Genomic DNA, 18,050 nt, shown 5'->3' on the forward strand with positions numbered 1-18,050 from the left:
CTTGGCATGATCGTTTTTTTTTTTTTGCCAGAGCTCAAGTTCCCATAAACTTGTGCATCTGCTTCTTACGTGACATTGGAGCATTCAGCCGGGATTACAGAGGTTTTTTAAATTAATTCACGAATAGAGAGCTGCGTGATATGGCCTATCTCCCTTCTTATAAATGAATATTATGTTCAGAAAAGAAACATGATGGAAGCATTATACGATTTGTGTATGTTTGATAATTTGAAGGAGAGAGTTTTTAGAGGAGGGTAGAAAGACAGACCGTGTCTCTTCATCTCAGACGGGTTGTTTGGATTAAAGGTTTTCCAAGAGACATACGGGGTCCCTATACCTTCAGCTTCAACATGAGTATTTGAATTTTACATAGGCTAAAAGAAAACTTTTTTAATGTTTTTATTTAGACTTTATCTTTTTCGTCTCTGTTCTGAACAGATTGAATTACAGTTTTCTAAGAAGCAGTAAAAGCACTGTGTTCCATGTGTAATTAAATTGTACTCCAGCTTTTGCCAAGGGCAATGATTTCTATTAGATATGGTTGATCAGTTCATCCCATTTAAGTCAATGAATGTCCTCTTTGCTCCCCAGTGCTTGTTTTTATAAATCCCTAATAGGGCTGGTTTGGGGCGTTTTTGTTCGCGAAGATTGAATAACTGCAGTGATGGTAAAGTGAAGGATCGGGTAACAAGGAAGGATAATGTGTTATTACTGATGTTTTTCCCCGAATAAGTTCTATTCTTTTGCACTTTGTTTCGTATGATCAGGTACATTTTAAGTTGTTATCTCTGTTTACTTCCCAAGCCAAGAATTAAACTCATATTTTGAGTTGTGACATAATCATGTATTGTAGTTTTAAATGTGTATTTTAAAGTATTGTGTGATGCTACACATAAAACAACCGTGCTTCTTCAAATTGTCGAGTCAGCAGTAATGCACAGCGGCACATCCAATTTGAGGGAAACTGTCCCTCAGGTCAATATGCAGGTGCATATCCAGGTTTTATATTGAGAATAAGATGGAACTGACCCATAACCTCAACCATCATGCTGTACCCACGGAGGTGTACTGGGCTGCTTGAGGCAAAATGACTTCATCCTTTACCCTTTACTTTGGATCCCTCTTGGATCCCCTCTTCTGGCAGTGAACAGTTCCAGAGATTTCACCTCCCGCTCCGTTTGAAGGTTTGGGCTCTCCCAATGTCGGCATTAGGTTGAGAAGCTAATCGAACGAGACGCAGCCTCGGTGTGTCCCCTGGATTTAACCCGTACATTCGGTTGGGGTCACAGCCCGGGGTCCGTTCCGTCTTTTTCACCCTCGCGCACGTCTGTAAATGTGCACAAACGTGCACTGTGACTTTACATTAACTTTTAACACACACGCACACACGCACACACCCTTTCACCCATCTAACCTCACAGTTCCAGTCACAGTGCAATACAACCTTTTAACATTCATCAGAGGATTTATGACACAGCTTGAGTGAGACTCTCGGCATGTGTAAGCCAGGATTCTAAAATTTGGAAAGGGCTAGTTGGTCCTTTGATAAACATTCTTTCACCGAGTACCTTCTTGCTCACAAGTGGAAGGAGGAGAGAAAAAAAAGTGCATTTCTTGCTTTGTCATTCCTTAGACTTAAAGTACCAGATCATTATCCCATGGTAATCAGGCCGTGGAATTAGCAATGAGTGGGGTTTGCTTTTGTTCTGCAGCCCATTCTAAACTCTCTGCTTTAAATCTCTGCAGGCCTCCAGAAAGACAGTGTCATTAAGCTGCTCTCTGGGCTTAACTAGTATCTGCAAAGATTTAAGAACCTCAGCAATGTTAAGTCTTCTTTCCTGCACATGCTGTATACATTCAGTGAGAAGAAACAGCAGCGCAAGATGTCCAGTTACAGAGGCGGCAGGGTTTTCTCTGCGGCCAGCGACACATCTGGGAAGGGCGATGTACGAATACCAGCGAAAACAAGACTTGTTAATGTGAGCACCTCATCTTGTGCTTCGAACCAACGCACGCATTCCAAAACAAACATTTGACAGTGTGGTGCCATTGTCCTTCAAACAGCGCTCAAAATAACAACCAGGTTTGCTGGCAGTCTCCTTCCTCTACATACAGGAGTTTTATCTTTGAGTAGGTCCCACCCCTCCACTCCCCAAGTGGGTGGTACATGAAGAACACAATAGTGGGTGCCTGTAAGTTGAGTTTGAATGGTGGGTAGTAATTAGGGGGCACAGAAAGGGAGGCATGACAGCATGAAGACAGGCATGATTGCTGTTTGAGCTGTGGGCACTTGGAGGAAAAGAAAAAAAAAAAAGTGAGGGAAACAATGCTCTGATGGAGACTAAGTTTGAGACTACAAGTAAGTTTCAACTGAACTTACGTCTTCTGTATTTCCATAAGGACATTTCTTATTGCATAAACACTGCAACGCATGCTTTCCCTCACTTGGCTCCTTCAAATAAATGGAGACATTGGTCCCAGTGACTGAAGATGTTTTTCCTTTTCTCACAGAGAGACAGTAGAGAGACGAGCTCGAGTTTGTTTGGAATCTATAAAAATCTTCCACGCCTTATTTGGCCAGTCATACTGACAAGTACGAGACAAATGTGTTTTCCACAACCTCACGCTGACCCATCCTCAAATATTACACAGGAAAAGTGGCTGCCCCTCATCCAAAAACCATCTGGAAGAGAATCAAAATAAAGAGAAAGAAAACAAACCTGTGCTGCAGATACCGGTGCAGATACCGCCGGTGGGCCACTGATGTTTCGTACGGTTCCCCAAACCTTGCCCTCACCAGGACCTTTACTCTTCCTACAAATCGTCACATGGGAAATGAGGAACAATCACTTTCCTGAGAGAATAATGGGAGGGAGAAAATCAACAAGGTGTCATCTGGCGCGAGACGGAAACGTAACAATGAGGTTTGGAGGAACTCCCACGAAGAGCCGACAGAGACAACTGGCCAGGCTCAATCCCGCAGCAGTCAAAGATGAGGCGTTTGTTGTGGGTGTGCGCGTGCATGACGCACAACAATGTGTAAAAATCCACACCATGCTCCTGTCTGTAGACGTAAACACTCGGATGTAAATGAACTGAAGTGGACATATGTCACACCACACAAATACAAAAAAATAAAAACACAAATGAAAGTTCAGAGCAGACTGGACCAGTCTGAAGCCACACAAAACCAACAGGACCACAGGCAAAACACAATTTATCTAATTTGGTCTTTCTACGGCGAAGTGATCTGTAGGTGGCGACCACACAACATTCAGGCACTGGGGAACGGGGGCTGTTTCAGCCCTATGGAGATACACAGAAGGTTAGAAAGCAAGTCCAGACAAATGAGTCAAAGTGAGATCGGGATAGGTTAAGAGGAGGAATCTTTTTTTTACCTCGACACTTTATTCAAGCTCCCGTGGCCGGGGTCTTTTACCATACATTACAGACGACCCCAGTTCAGTACATCAGTCATGTTCCTCCGCATTTTTTGGCCGTCCATAGGGGAACGAGATTCATCAATTGAGTAGTTCACCCTCCTTTTCCTTGGGGTTCCAGTTATCCTCCATGTCCTTGGTGGTGGATTTTCCAGGTGAGAAGGGTGCACTTCTTTCTTCTCCTCCGTTATCGCCAAAGTGGCGTTAACAACTTCCTCAGAAGGTTCGGAGGAAAATTACCCGCGGCATCTTGCTACTGCAGCGTCTCTACGACAGCGATCAAACCACCTGGAACATGGTGGGGGGTCACAAAAGTTTTCTGTTGCCTCTTTAAAGGGACTTGAATGAAGACAGTATCACTAAGAGAGGACAAAGTCCCGATCTCGTCGCCAGGCGTTACTCGAATTCTGAGAATTATTTTATTTTAAATTATGCTGGACATCACGGTGTTTGCCATACGCCCATCACGTCATGATTTAACAGGAACTGTCTATTAAATGATGATGCAAGATGTTTCCTTTTTCGATGATTCACACAGCCATGACTAACATTTAGTCTTGGTATTCCAGTGGATGTAATAGATAGAGGAGATGATACATTTTGAATTGTACAAGACTTGCTCGACCTTTCCAGCATTTTACAGTGTTGTTACCTCACCTATAATCTTTTGGCTCACGTTAACACAAACTGTTCCGCCTGTATGTAGCCCTACATCCATGTTCATCATCCAGGACAAAGGAGGGGGGATCCCAGGAGTGTATATACACACATCCAGGTATCCTGTTGTTATAAGCAGGAAGGTCTATTCTATAGGAACACTAAGGCAAAATAACTTTATTTCCTCCTCTTACATATGAATGCAAAAACAGCCCTGTTCACTTCTTACCTTTTTTTAAAAAACCTGTCTGTTGAACTGTTGTACTGACAAGGCAGCGCTTCAACGTGGTTTCGCAGTGGAGCAGGTCAAACTTGCATCTGCTGTCCATCTGCATTTGATGTATTTATCCAGATGTGAAACATGTTCATACTGTCAGTGTGTGACTGAATTACTTTGAATTTAGGGAGCTGATACAAGGCATGCAGCATTAAGCCTACACAGGTCGAACCAATGAGCACTGTAGAACAGGTGCACCCTTACAGTATGTGAAATAAATGGCCGAACGGATTTAAGCTTGTGGAGTGGAACTCGTCCTTGTTTTGCCCGAGAAAGCCGGACGACCTGGTCGAAATTGAGGCCCACAGCAGTGTCACGTCGGTTTAACAGCGAGGCCTGTCGGTTCTGACCTTTTCCCTCCAGCCCGGCACACCGAGTCCCTCATCCGTATGAGGCCTGTGTCCAGCCTGGGTCCGCAAACAAGAGGCCGCTCACTCACTCAGGTCCTATGGAGCACAAATCAGATTACCGTCACGTATCTCCCAGCAATTTACTGCGACAGTATCAGCCCCCAGGCGGTGCTGAAATAGATACAGCGATAGAAAAACAGCCATGCAGAGGGAACGAGGCAGAGGAGAGCGGGAGCTGTGCGGGTGGTGGGGGGGGGGGATATCACGCCGTTGTAAGTGCGGCAACAATGTGACATAATTGATTCCATGCCATCTCATCAATTTTGATTAAAATGAAATGAGGCTCTGTACGTTTGAAAAGGTTAAAACAAATTGAAGGTGGAAATAACAGCTGGTAATCACAGCTCTATCCAACAGCGGGCTTTTAATGAAGTGAGCCGCCCTGCATCATTCACTTCAACCGCTGTGCATCTCTTGAGTTTGTGTGTGTGTGCGAATTTGCGCGCGCATGTGTGTATTTAGGACAGGATACATTAGGTTTGTATTTGCATTATGGCCTCCTTACAGATGAACTATTTTCCTGACAACAGTTGAGCAGGAGGAAATGGATTCATGGCCCCCGCACTCGAAAGGACAAGTCTTGTTTTGACCAAGATGGATAACTTGAGTAGTTGAATGAAAATGTCTATTGGATGCACAAGGATTTATATGACATTTAATACAACTATATCGAGGGTGCTGGTGTTGGTTCAGAGAACGTCTAATGTGGTGCACATTTAAACACAGGATCCAGAATTACATTTGTGTATTGTGCGCCAAAGGTTGGTTGAGATGGTAACACATTGGATTTTTTTTCTCTACAAAAGGAATAATAAAAGGGCAAATATTACAAATCCAAATCTTTTCAAACAAATAATACCAAAGTAAGTTGTTTTAGACGCATTAATGCATCCACAATATGCCATTGCACATTTTCTCTCTATTCTCTCGATTAAACTCTGGAATCTAGCATAATAAAGCACAAAACAATGTTACCATTCAAACAATATATGCCATATCTCAATTGATAAACATTTTGAAGGTGAACAGTCCATCTGAACTCACATCCGTGGATCCCTTTGTTCTGACCGAATTTTTTTGGAGGGAAAAAGAGGGTTCACAGGCTCAAAGGGCCGGCCTTTAAAGTCTTAGGGGTGTGGTCAAATTAGGAGTGGCTGTCTGCAGGTAGGGTGGAGTCTTGGGACTTTAACAACAACTGATAACATCCAATACATTTAATCGTTTGCAAAATTATATTCACACATGGGAAAAGCATTTAAAGATTTGTTTCATTTTTCTGCTGGTGTGACATCATAAAGATGATGTCACGACCTACCCTCTGCTCCGGATTTAATGTGCTTTTTGAAACTTCAATATTTGCTCTGTGCTGTTCAAGAAATTCAATTCATGAGTTAAATCTGAGCGAGCTGTAGGGCTGCAAATGACGAATATTTTCATAATCGATTAATCTGACGATCATTTTCAAACAATGTCGATGGTGTTTCCAAAAACTCCAATATGATGTTTTGTTCCGTCCACACACCAAAGATATTTAGTATACTGTCGTAGAGGAGCAAAGAAAAAAGAAAATATTCACATCTAAGTAGCTGAAATCAGAGAATTCTGACTTTTTTTTCATAAATACTGTTTGAACCAATTAATCGATTATCAAAATAGTTGGCTTTTAAGTGTTGCAGCCCTAGCGACCATTTCTGGGTCCTGATATTGTGCTTGTTGGCTCATTGGCAAACAATCAAAATGTCTGCCCTTCACTCACAATACCTATCTGTAGTATTGCAGTTTGATATTGTTTTTTCCAACCGTCACCAATACATGCATGAACACACTAACTCAAAGTGTAACTCATCGCCCTGCTTTGATCTCAATTTTAAGGTCACACACACACACACACACACACACACACACACACACACACACACACACACACACACACACACACACACACACACACACACACAGACGTGTAACGGATAACTACTGGCACCTGGTGGTGGTTTAAAGGACCAGAGGCACAGCCGTAGCCAATTCATTGCACTCATGCATAATTACAAATAAAGTCTATGAAAGTCGTTACAAGTTTCCTCGGTGTTGGAAAAAAAACACACACAAGTCAGGCAAGAGTTAAAATGGTGTCCTTGTTTTATTTTAAAATTCAAACTTGGCAGAGTTAGCTATAAAGAAAGAAGAAAAAAATCACCTAATTGCACTCCACCTTGTTAAATAAATAACAGTGGTGCTAGTTAATCTGAAAGCAGACCCCCCCCCGGAACATGCTGTTGTGAAATGAGCACTGTTGCCTTTTTGCTCACAAATTGCCCTAATTTCCAATGCTTGATTTGTTTTAGTAAACTCAAAGCTGCATGGATTCGCTGCTGTCTCAGCAAAAACAAAAGCCCGGGTAGAGATGCAAATAGATACACATGCAAAGCAAAACCTCTGGCTAATTATACATCCGTGTTAGGTCCGTGTCCCTGAGCGCAGGAAGAAAAACAAAGTGTAACGCACAGCGTGTTCGCTCTTGGTAGACAATGCAGAGCATCTGCATGTTGCCAGATTGGCTAGATCTTAATAAAGCTCACTGTACACTAATTATACGGCAACGCAGAAACATTAGGGCGCTTTGCTCATATCACACAAAAAATCGTCTTGTGTTTGGCAAATTTCCCCCCTCATGTACAGAAGACCACAGAGGCAACGGATAAGGTACAACACAGCGCTAAGTTCATCTAAGTCCAAGCGAGGGTACGCTCAGGCTACAGAGAATGGTGTGTGTATAAGTAAGAAACATAGAGATGAGTTTTTATGATGATCTGTAAAAAATATTTAAGTATAAAACACTATTATTAACATTAGAACTCTACCGATTGCAGGGTTTACACATTTCACTAGAACAAGTTTCTGCATTTGATTTGTTTTTCTTTGTTCTAACGGACATGTAACACACACATGGTAAAAGCAATACCAGCCTCTGGCTATGAGACATTTGTTGTGCAGTGACTTGGGTAGTAATTCTTTAAAATCTCTATAAGGCACTAAAATTGAAAATAGAAAAGACTCCATAACATGGCTCTGCTGTAGCAAACGACTTGACTCCGCTGCCTTTCCCTTCTCAGTGCAGTCCGTAGAGTTGTCTGTCTCTCGGCGCAGTCGAGACGGGTCGTGCTGTCGTCGTCGTCGGTCTCAGTCATCTTTCTTGTCGGAGGTGCTGTCCTCCTGCTTCTCGCCTGAACTGGTCTGACCGGCCAGTTCCAGATCACCGGGCAACGCCTCCTGGATCGCTTGATATCTCTGAAGCTCCAGGTAGGTGGTGAAGAGCTTGGCGTACTCCGGGTGGCTCGTGGCGAAGGCTTGAAATTCACCTGGAAAATTGAAGGCACAGGGAGAGAAGCGTTAGGAAAACACTGCGGCTGCAACTGCAACTTCCCCATTCCATCATATCCTGGTGGAAATACGATAAGGAGGTTAAAGTGTGGACAGGCGTTAGACCTTTGTATTGAGGCAAAGCATCTACTCACTGAAGGTGATGAAACCAGAGCAGTCAGCGTCGATCTCCTTGAAGAGCTTGGTCATGTTTAGGTCCGACACACCCAGAGCGGAGCGCAGCAGGGCCGTGAACTCCTCTCGGGTGATCTTCTCGTCCTCATCCGTGTCAAACAGCTGCATGACAGAGGGGAGCGAGGGAGAGATTGAAATTGCCCCTCAAATGGTTTCAAGTTCAGGAAAATCAAAAGGTTATTTGTGTGAATATGGGTGAGGGGGGGAAAAAGAGACCATGAAATTGGGGAGATACATTTAACGCTTTCTTGTCACAGTACATAAACACCAGAACTGTGTTGCCACAACCACAATTTGACTTTATGCAAAATGTCTCCACGCTCTCCACAACAGACACACACTGTTCACTTGACATTATCCAAGCCTCTCTGAAAGCCGTTTCTGTTCTTCCTACTGTGGTACGGACTCCGCCTGCTCCTCTGGTTGCTAAAATCAAATATCTTTTTGAAATATACTTACTGTAATATGAATATTCTTATATTTAAATTTAGTTTTACAACTGAACATTATAGGTTCTGTTGATACACGGAGAATTTTGCCACAAACTTGTTTTTCATTTGATCATTAATCAACAGACAAAATACTGTAAATAAGCCAGAGTTAGCCGTTTAAGCTGTAATACGCCGTTTTCCCAGACCAGTTCTCAAAAGGCAACCTGAAATAAAGTAAAATGACCTATTGCATATAATTACAAATATGGATGGATATCAAATGTGGTCTGGTACGTAGACCAGTCCAATGCGTCCCCACCAAACTAACTGTAGATGCAAACCCATGGTTAGAACACAACAACCCCCAAAATAAAATAAATGAAAAAATTATTAACCAAACAAAACAATACACTTCCAACATTTTCCATTTTCTTTCCAACCGTATTAGGAGCAGAAGAATATCAGAATATATTTGTCCTACCCGGAAAGCCATTTGTAGAACATCTTCGGTGTTGGCTGGTCGACACAAGATGGTCACGCCGATCACGTACTCTCTGAAGTCGATAGTGCCATCGCCGTTCTAGATGGGGGTGAAAGCGGCAGCAACAAACGATTCTTCAGTCATTAATTGCACAGATTATTATGACAGACGGTATTTTACACTAACTAAATTCTGACACTCTGGCTGTGGGTCAACCAAACCGGCTTCAGTGTTTAATGGGTCATTCACAGTGTATAAGTATCAATCAGTGGTCTAACTTGATGTGGCTTCTATAAGGACAGAAACATTGTATTCACAGTGAATGTGTCTCACCCTGTCGAACAGTGCAAACAGCTCCTCGAGGACCGGGCTGACGGGGAGCTTCAGGAATCTGGCAAACTCCTCAATAGTGATCCGTCCTCCCTTACAGGAGCTGGCCATGGCCGCGAAGCCCTCCAGTTCCTTTCGCACATTGTCCCACTTCAGACTGATGTCATAGAGAACAAAAAAAAAAATTACAAACCCAACACCTTCAAGCAATATTTGTCGATCTTAAACCCCTGCCTAATGGCACCGACAGCATACGAAGGCAAAATGTGTCTTACTGGAGTTTGCGGCTGATTTTGGTGAACTCAACCAGGCCGGCCTCCATGGGCAGAGTCATTTCGCCGGCAGAGATCATAAGACGGCAGTCTTCATATGTGTGGTCTGTCACTGGAACTCCCAAAGCACTGAAAACATACATGCATGCACAGTTTACATTTGAAATGCTTGTGAAGAGCTGGACGCAGCAGGCCAGGAAGGTATGCAAGGTGAGGTCAGACTGATCAGAGGAATGCAAGGAAAGTTATTGCAAGGAAAGTTATTCCAAACTAATTTGACTCATGTCAGTGTAGAAGCACAAACTTTTAATCTAAATGTTGGCCATTACTTAAACACCTCTATTCTTTATCTTACATGTATTCTCCAAGTGTTTGACATTGTATGTGTCACTTGCACAACCTTGTGCATAGCGTTTAGCTTTCTATTGCACTTTATTGTACTGCCCTTTGTGCTCCAACAGTGGAATGTGCACTCAAGGCTTTACTCACTGCGCCATAGTTTCTCGCACTCGGCTGGCAAACAGAGGCGCGGTTTTCTTCTCCTCCTCTATGGGTATGTACGGCGGCAGGAACTTGAAAAGAGAGCAGCCCGATAAAAACAAAAAGGTCACAAGAGGGATCAAGCAGAAAGAAAATTGCTAAACAATTGCATGGAAACCTAATCCCCTCCCTCTTGCGCAAAAACACATATTCAGGACCTTTAAGTCGAGTAAAAATCCAAGGAGATTTCAGCAGTTTCCTCGAAACAAATAAATATAATATACGGCAAATTACAATTAATAGTCAAAGTTTTTATTACTAATGTTTATGTCAGAGGTAAAAACAATGTTGGTGTATGTATGAAGGAAAACAGAATTACCTCTATCTCTACTGTGGTGTACAGCTGGCACAGTGTTAGAAGCAGCAGAGTCTTCCTGCATGGAATACAAGCAAGGCAACAGTTTTATTGTGTTTTTATTGTTGATATAAAGGAGCAGCAGACACGACATTTACAATAAACAATCTACAAGTGAAACATTAGAAACTGCTCAAGATGCACAATAATAAAGAGCCAACTCACGAGCTGAACCCCTGCCAAGTCCAAGTCACTGTATCCTGGAGGCAAAAAGCAGAGGGGAAACATAAAGCTTCACAAAACACCAACAGTGGGGAGAAGAGATAGATACACCATTAGCTGGTAGGTGTGTTTGTGATACAGTTCATCTTCTGGTGTTGCCATCAGTCCGTCTTTGTGAATGAAAGTATTCAGGTGGTTCGCTCGGCAAATCTAAACCACTAAAAACTGCAAATATAAGGGGATGATAACAATTCCTTAGCGGTTGCTCAGATGTAAATCCGAATCAATGTATTATGTTTGGAAGGAGGGAAACTTGCGGTTGATTGGTATGTATATCATTCATCTATGGTTCTGCCTGTGCTGTATATTTATTACTTGTGCAATCTGTTGGGGGGGGGTATCCTGAATGTTAAAATGTTTAGTCTTCAGCAAGGTCAGGTCGCCCTTTGTCCTGTATCTGCAGAGTCAGAGGAGACACTATGGAGCCATTGTGTCTGTTCAATGAAGACATGATTCTGAGAGTTAAATACACCGTGTTGAGCGGGATGAAAAGGTTTTCCATGCACCTGACCACTTTTTGATCAGTGAACGAACCAGAAGTCTCCTCAATGTTGAGCTCCTGTAGTAAATACTTCTGCTTAAGACATCAACGGTCTCCCTCAACCCGGTTACACAAACTAGTGGAATACAGTCAGTGTAGCATCAATATATTTGGCTCTCCGGATGTGACGTGAAATATATTAGTCACTTTCACTCACCAGTGTGTTGGGGTACCTCATAAGCACAGGCTGCACAGAGACCCCTGGGATAAAGGCACCTAGAGGTGCAGCGGGACAACGTGGTTTTGAAAAAAACATTGAATGTCTCATCCACATGAATGAAAGTTGATTAAGTGTGCAAGGGTATGACATTTAAGTCCTGACATGTTAAGTTTTGTGGAGTAGTAAGTCGATGTACAAACCACATCACATTATGAGTAAATGGAGTTGTGTGTTGTCAAGCCACCTTTCTGTTGTGTATCGTATCTGCTCAGGGGATTCAGTGTCTGCCAGGTGGAAATGCTAGATGTACCCTGAGTCACAGATTTGTAAGTGTTGATAAATAAATGTTTGTCTCTTTGTGTTTTTTTTAAATTTATCAGTAATCATATTCCTCGTCTTTACCACACTTTGAATTTCATACCTTACCTTGTTTGAAAGTGATAAGACATGAGCGATTTGTACACGTTCCCTCTGGAAATATGAGAACCTGAGGGGGGGGGGGAAGGCATAATTTGTAAATGTTAAAGTAACACGATTGCTCAGGGGTACTGTCAGGGTCCCCCTGCAGGGACAAGACGTAATTCATCACTGTCGTATATACAAGGCACGGTGGGAGGCTCCCTATACACAGCTGCACACGCGTGCAACCAACAACCTCAGAAGTCAAAGAGTCATGTTGACTGACGAGGAAATGTTACACAAATACGATATATAGTTATATTTGTTGTGACAGTGGCGATGAAAACTATAAAGAATGACAGAGATTCCGTTTAGCTGAAATACAACTTGCGTTTTCAGCCCAAATACTAAGTTGAATGTGCAATATGTGTGCAATGATGTTGGCGTAATGATACTGGCACATATTGCACATAATTTGCATTGGACAATGCAATTATGTGCAAGCTCACTGTGGCTTATTGATGTAAAAAGACCGACCAAACATTTTGCCGTGAGATGAACTTTGCATGGTGTGGCTGTGGCATGACAATGACGCCATTCTCCCAATAATAGATTTGTGTACCATCCAAGATTCTGAAGCTGATATTTAAAAAAAAATAAATATTGTTTTGCTTTAAAATCACACGCTGTATAACTTCTGTTGAGTAGGAAATGGTCATATACAGCCACTAATATGCGAAGCAACTTTATGATAACACTGCTTGTATTTGAACTTTCATCATGTGAATTTTGGCTAATTTCTATGACACAATTTAATGGACAAGCATTTTCAGAAAAACCTACGAAGGCAAGCCAATTTCCAGGGTTACGACTCTTTGGTTTTTGGAGTTTTCTGAGCGACTACTGTCATAGTCTACAACGGCTGTTTTCCTTGGTGTGTTGTAACAGACCTGTGGCCAGCGGCCTCCTGACTTGGCTCTGCTGTCAATCTCTTGGATTGTGTTCTTCCTCGAGTCTGGGTCCTTTCTGGACACAAGCACTGGCTGGAGGCAGCGCACGAACCCTTCGGAGAGAGCAAAAATAAATATTGATCATAAACTTACTGTTTTACAGGCCTTGGGTAATAACAGTGCTTTATCTGCATTGAACAAGGCAGTGCCATCTCATTAAACAGTCACTAATGACACCAACATTACGTGGAAGGTTTTTTATTAAAATCTGTCATTGGTCTGAGTTGGCTGGACTGCTCTGTCAATGAAAGAGTTGAACTGAATGCTATCTTTGAAGCAACACACACACACACACACACACACACACACACACACACACACACACACACACGTGACACATAGTGGTTGTGAGAACAAAGGAGGCCTCCACAAACCACACGGCAACATCAGCAAAGCAACAAAAAAAAAAAGTGTCTCACTGCCAAAGATGGGTGTTGCCAGGTTCTCGACGCGGGAGACGGTGGAGGGCAGGCCGGCGACTATGCACACGATGCCATCAAAAAAGGTGGAGTGGGGGGCCACAGCCAGGATGGGGGCCTCACTGCTGCTGACCTGCTTGCCCTTGACCACCACTCTGAAGCCCATGCAGAAATAGTAAGTCCTCCCCAAGGCGGCCATCAACCTCCGACACATGAACCTGCGGATGACCGCAGCTTTAGATGGTCGCATTCATGAGATTGAGGAAAGTTTTGTTAAATGAAGAGGCTACAGGTAGTGCAAGTTGTGAGTATTTTGTTAATCATGAACACCGCCAGCTCTATTGCATAATAGGGGCCAAAATGTCCGAATTATTTTTAACAAATGGACTCACTTAACTGGTGTTTTTGAAACAGGAAGAGTTACGCCATTTCTGTCTTGACTGAACCCTAAACAATAATCCTTTCTCTATGAGTCACTTCCTCATCATGTCGAGAAACGGTGACAAGTCACACTACACTGTCGATTGAGACGCTGTGATGAAACGACCCATGGTGAAGTGGAACTTTTAAAACTTCCTGAGCACTTAAGAGCTGCATTAATATGTCCGAAAGCTAAACGCCATGTAAAGCAGTGTAGTACACAAACACATAGAATCCAACATGTTGATATGCTATCAGTTTATAAAATTATGATGAATAAGAGGCTGCCTGCTTAAATATGCCGAAAGCTCAAAACATACTTGCATTTTTTGAGTTTTTCACCACGTCTTCACCACTGCCAAATATCTTTTTACTTTGCCTTTTTACAATTCTGCACAGGGCAAGGAGCATACAGTATGACTTGTGAACTGAGAGTAGCTTCACACATTAGTTAATGAGAGCCATTGGGACTCATTTAATCCTGAAAACCAAAACACGATGAGCTTGACATTGATTGAGATCGAGGTAGAAGATCAGACAAATTTGGTTGTTTATTCTCAGTGGGATCTGCAAGACAAGTTTTTAACATGTAGTCGACATTAACATCACAAATATTACCTTACCAAAGTACTGCTTCAATAGTGCTTACAGATTTAATAAACTTTCAATACATTTACAATTATCACTTTTAATTGGGAAATTTAACAATTTACTAATCTTGTCCTTTCAAAATAAAACCTAAGCTTCCAGACTTGCTGAGGCTGTTAGCAGCAAAACAATAAATGGGTGACCTTAGAATATGACAAGATAAGCTAACCCATGTGTCTGTCACATACCGTACACCATGCTTGGTCATAATCACATAAAAAGCTGTGGTCTAAGGTCACAAAGACTTTTTCTTGTCAAACGCAAAACTTTATCACTGCATTATGGCACAGCTGCTACAACCGCTAAAAATGCTGCACCCTGTTTGGTGTTCACCATTCACAACCATGCATTGTACTGTCAAGTGATTTCGAGTGATTATTTGTGTTATTTATATGACTTTTAACAGTTTGATATACCCGTTCTCGTGAAGCAGACAGATCTGGATTTGAAGTTGCCATACCAACGCTTGATTGATTCACGGGCGACCGACTAGTCTCGCCTTGCTCCGTGACGGATTTCAGGTTAAAAAAAATAAATCAAGAGCGAGGAGAGTTTGGACATCGGAGGGGGATCAGACTCGACCGAGCGCTCAAAACTGAAGTGAGAGCGGGCAAACCGAGACATCACTGTGACCCTGAGGTCCCCGCTCAATCACAACTTGTCTAGCTCCTGGCAACGGGTTCATTCACCGCAACGCTCGTTCGTGTGCCTGCGCTTATTCACACCGGGTAGTGCATGCGCTCATATTAAAGATAGTAATCTGAAGCTATAACACCACTGGTTCTTTTCTGAGAACTGAGGGGAACGGAGCTGAGGTAGTACTTGTGGTGCTGGTGCAGATACAATCTAGACGAGCGTGATTCAGCAAGCAGCTTCACACGTTTTGACAGGAAAAGTTATTTTGAGAATATGCTGCTGCCTTTGAAAAAAAAATACGATTGCATATACTATTTGAAACAGTGACACTCAATATATGTTTGCTAAATCCGGATTTGTTTCCTATTTCTTATCAATTGTACTGGATAGGATGGCTTATGAGTTACTGAAATGTTAAAATATGGTCAGAAAGTAGAACCGGATAAAGAAATGATGTCCAACCAAAACACAGATGCCCTACCCTTGGTAATATGGCAACACATTAACCCAAACTCAATTAACTTGAGCGACCAGGTTAAAATGTTGAATTGAATGTGCATGTAAACAAACCGTACAGCAAGGAGGCAGAGGAAGATGAGCACACTAAGAGGGTTGGGTGATCTAAGCGTATTAAGTGTGTCTGACAACTGTCGGCCCCCTGAGACCTGGGCAGCACTGCAGGGGGCTGTGTGGTGCAGTGGGACGGGGCGTCCGCCACCCTAGTTACCGTCTCCAGCCTGTCATTGGCTCCACGGCACCTTTCAGAGGATGCTTGAAGGTGATGATGACGGCCACGGGCCAGGTCACCATGAGAACCAGGGACAGCAGGATGGCTCGAATGGGGACCAGGAAGATCCCCAGGAGGACACACTGCACGGAGAGGAACACATGGACACACCATCACGCCACAGCAGGCCCCCTTCATGCGCCTCAAAGGAAAACGTCTAGTGAACCCTGATTTTTCTGAACAGTCCCCGGAACAGAGGTATGCGGCAGTGTGCAAATCCACACCACTGGGACAGGCTTTGCAGAAAGGCGCACAACGGCTCTCATTGTGCGCCACGCGAATAACAAGGCATCACAAGCCGATTGTCAAAGCCTCGCTGGGGGAAGATTAAAGGCCCTGGTTGCACAGCAGCGCCCCCCCCCCCCCCCGCTTGGCTGTGAAGTGTAATCTCACACTTCTCCGCAGACAATCGACGACCGACGCCCCTTCTCGCGCAGCGCCGTACTCACTTTCAGTATGGCAGCCCTGGACAGCTTGGTGTCCTGCACGAACGGGTTGATGACGGCGGGCAGGAGCAGCGACTGCTGCCGCGGCAGCGCGACCACTCGCTGTGCGGGCGTCATGGTCCCGGGGCGCGGGGCGGAGCGGAGAGGACGTCGCTGTGCAGCCGGCCGCCGCGATCTTCACATCTCACTTCCTCAGCGCGGGCCCCGCATTCACACACACACACACACACAGAGAGAGAGAGAGAGAGAGAGAGAGAGACTATCGGGCAACCGCACCGGCGGCGAGCAGAGACGCACAACAACGTGAGCTGACCCGGCCTGGTCACGCGTGAAGCTCCGCCTCCAACGTGGCTGCAGCAGGGGTCGAGTCCGACCAGTGTGTTGGGCCGTTTTGGGGTTTTCTTCTTCTTCTTCTACAGTCCACGAAGCCTCGTTGGGAACGTGTGAAGTGTGCAGTGTTGCCAGTTGCACATATCTGCAGTGAAATGTCACCATTAATCGGACGAAAGCACGAAGCCAAACGGTGACTGTTCGGTCACTGGACAGGAAGCGCAGATATACTTTATAAATCAGAGCAGCCACGTCCCAAGAAACGTTAGAGATAAGGCACAATTACTGCATGAGCACCAGTATCAAACATATATAGATATGCATGTGTATGTATGTGTATGTAAATGATCACAGCATGGTTCACAGTCTATATGTGGTTTTGGCATGTTTTTTTTTTCTCTTTACAAGCTCTCATGAATGACCACAAGATGGCGCAGTTTCACAACGAAACAGATCTCACTTGGTCGCGCCCTGACTCTTGTTACTGCTCAGCATGGGTGGAAAGTAAGTACATGTACTATTGAAGTACTGTTCTTAAGTACAATTTTCGAGGCATTTTCATTTAAATGCTACATTATATTCCTAATTTTGTACATTCCTATTGTTACTTACCTTATTGTACTTTTTACCCCATTATATTCATTTTACTACTGGTGCAGCTAGGTGCTTTGCAAATTCAGATTTGCCCATACAAAATGTATGGCCATCTTCTCAGTTGTCCTGCATTGCAATAGACTGAATTACCACCAGCACATTGTGAAGTAGCCGAAAACTGTTCCACCACGACCAGCTTCGGGCTCAAAAAGCTGCTTACACGTTTCCGCGGAGTTATTAAGAAATGACGCACACAACTGGCATGTGCCCTTTCCCAAGTAACCTTGGTGGGACTGCTGGCTTCTTTCTCAAGCTGAGGCTAAACTGGGCTGCTGGCTTGAATTTAAATGATGAGTCTGTCGCAGTATAGTACGAGGAGTTGGAAATGTTGGGATGAAGAATTCAGTTTCAGTAAATAAGGCTCATTTATATTTTGAGCTCGTGAAATGAGTTTCCCACAGCCTGTCGTGTTTATCACCCCATGTGTAAAAAACAGTTTTTCATCTGTAGAGATATTTTGTGTATTTGTGAAAAAGACATAATTTGCACAACAGCCCATCATTTGCACAAGAAACATTTTGATTATATTGCAGATACTGAGGTAACATATTCATGCTTACTGGGCAGCTAAAAGTAACATGATAGCTGGACACCTGGACTTTTAGAAGGTGTGGGCCTCATCTCAGAAAA

General features: G+C 43.5%; 1 protein-coding gene across 2 annotated transcripts; it reads right to left on the reverse strand.

Moving 5' to 3' along the window:
* Positions 1 to 6,900: 6,900 nt before the first annotated feature.
* On the reverse strand, positions 6,901 to 17,049 carry lpcat2 (lysophosphatidylcholine acyltransferase 2). 2 transcript variants are annotated; one of them, XM_035627806.2, is made up of 14 exons: positions 16,440 to 17,049; positions 15,931 to 16,073; positions 13,500 to 13,717; positions 13,021 to 13,133; positions 12,098 to 12,158; positions 11,669 to 11,727; positions 10,914 to 10,948; positions 10,713 to 10,767; positions 10,343 to 10,425; positions 9,857 to 9,982; positions 9,585 to 9,738; positions 9,252 to 9,350; positions 8,300 to 8,441; positions 6,901 to 8,143 (listed from the first exon to the last, which is right to left on the reverse strand). In XM_035627806.2, the coding sequence occupies exons 1-14, from the start codon at positions 16,551 to 16,553 to the stop codon at positions 7,965 to 7,967; spliced, it is 1,581 nt and encodes a 526-aa protein (XP_035483699.2). In that variant the 5' UTR covers positions 16,554 to 17,049; the 3' UTR covers positions 6,901 to 7,964. The 2 variants fall into 2 exon arrangements, with proteins under 2 accessions (XP_035483699.2, XP_035483700.2); XM_035627807.2 differs by lacking the exon at positions 15,931 to 16,073 and having other exon boundaries at positions 16,440 to 16,589.
* Between the last annotated feature and the right edge of the window lie 1,001 nt (positions 17,050 to 18,050).

Source organism: Scophthalmus maximus, chromosome 4 (assembly GCF_022379125.1).
Source record: "Scophthalmus maximus strain ysfricsl-2021 chromosome 4, ASM2237912v1, whole genome shotgun sequence".
NCBI lineage: Eukaryota > Metazoa > Chordata > Actinopteri > Pleuronectiformes > Scophthalmidae > Scophthalmus > Scophthalmus maximus.

Bases quoted from the DNA above. Each gene is read 5' to 3' on its own strand.
- lpcat2 (XM_035627806.2), bottom strand. From the start codon at position 16,553: ATGACGCCCGCACAGCGAGTGGTCGCGCTGCCGCGGCAGCAGTCGCTG. The intron at 10,426-10,712 runs GTAATTCTGTTT...TCTCTTTTCAAG, and splicing joins ACACCACAGTAGAGATAGAG to TTCCTGCCGCCGTACATACC. The intron at 9,351-9,584 runs GTGAGACACATT...ACCCCCATCTAG, and splicing joins TGTTTGCACTGTTCGACAGG to AACGGCGATGGCACTATCGA.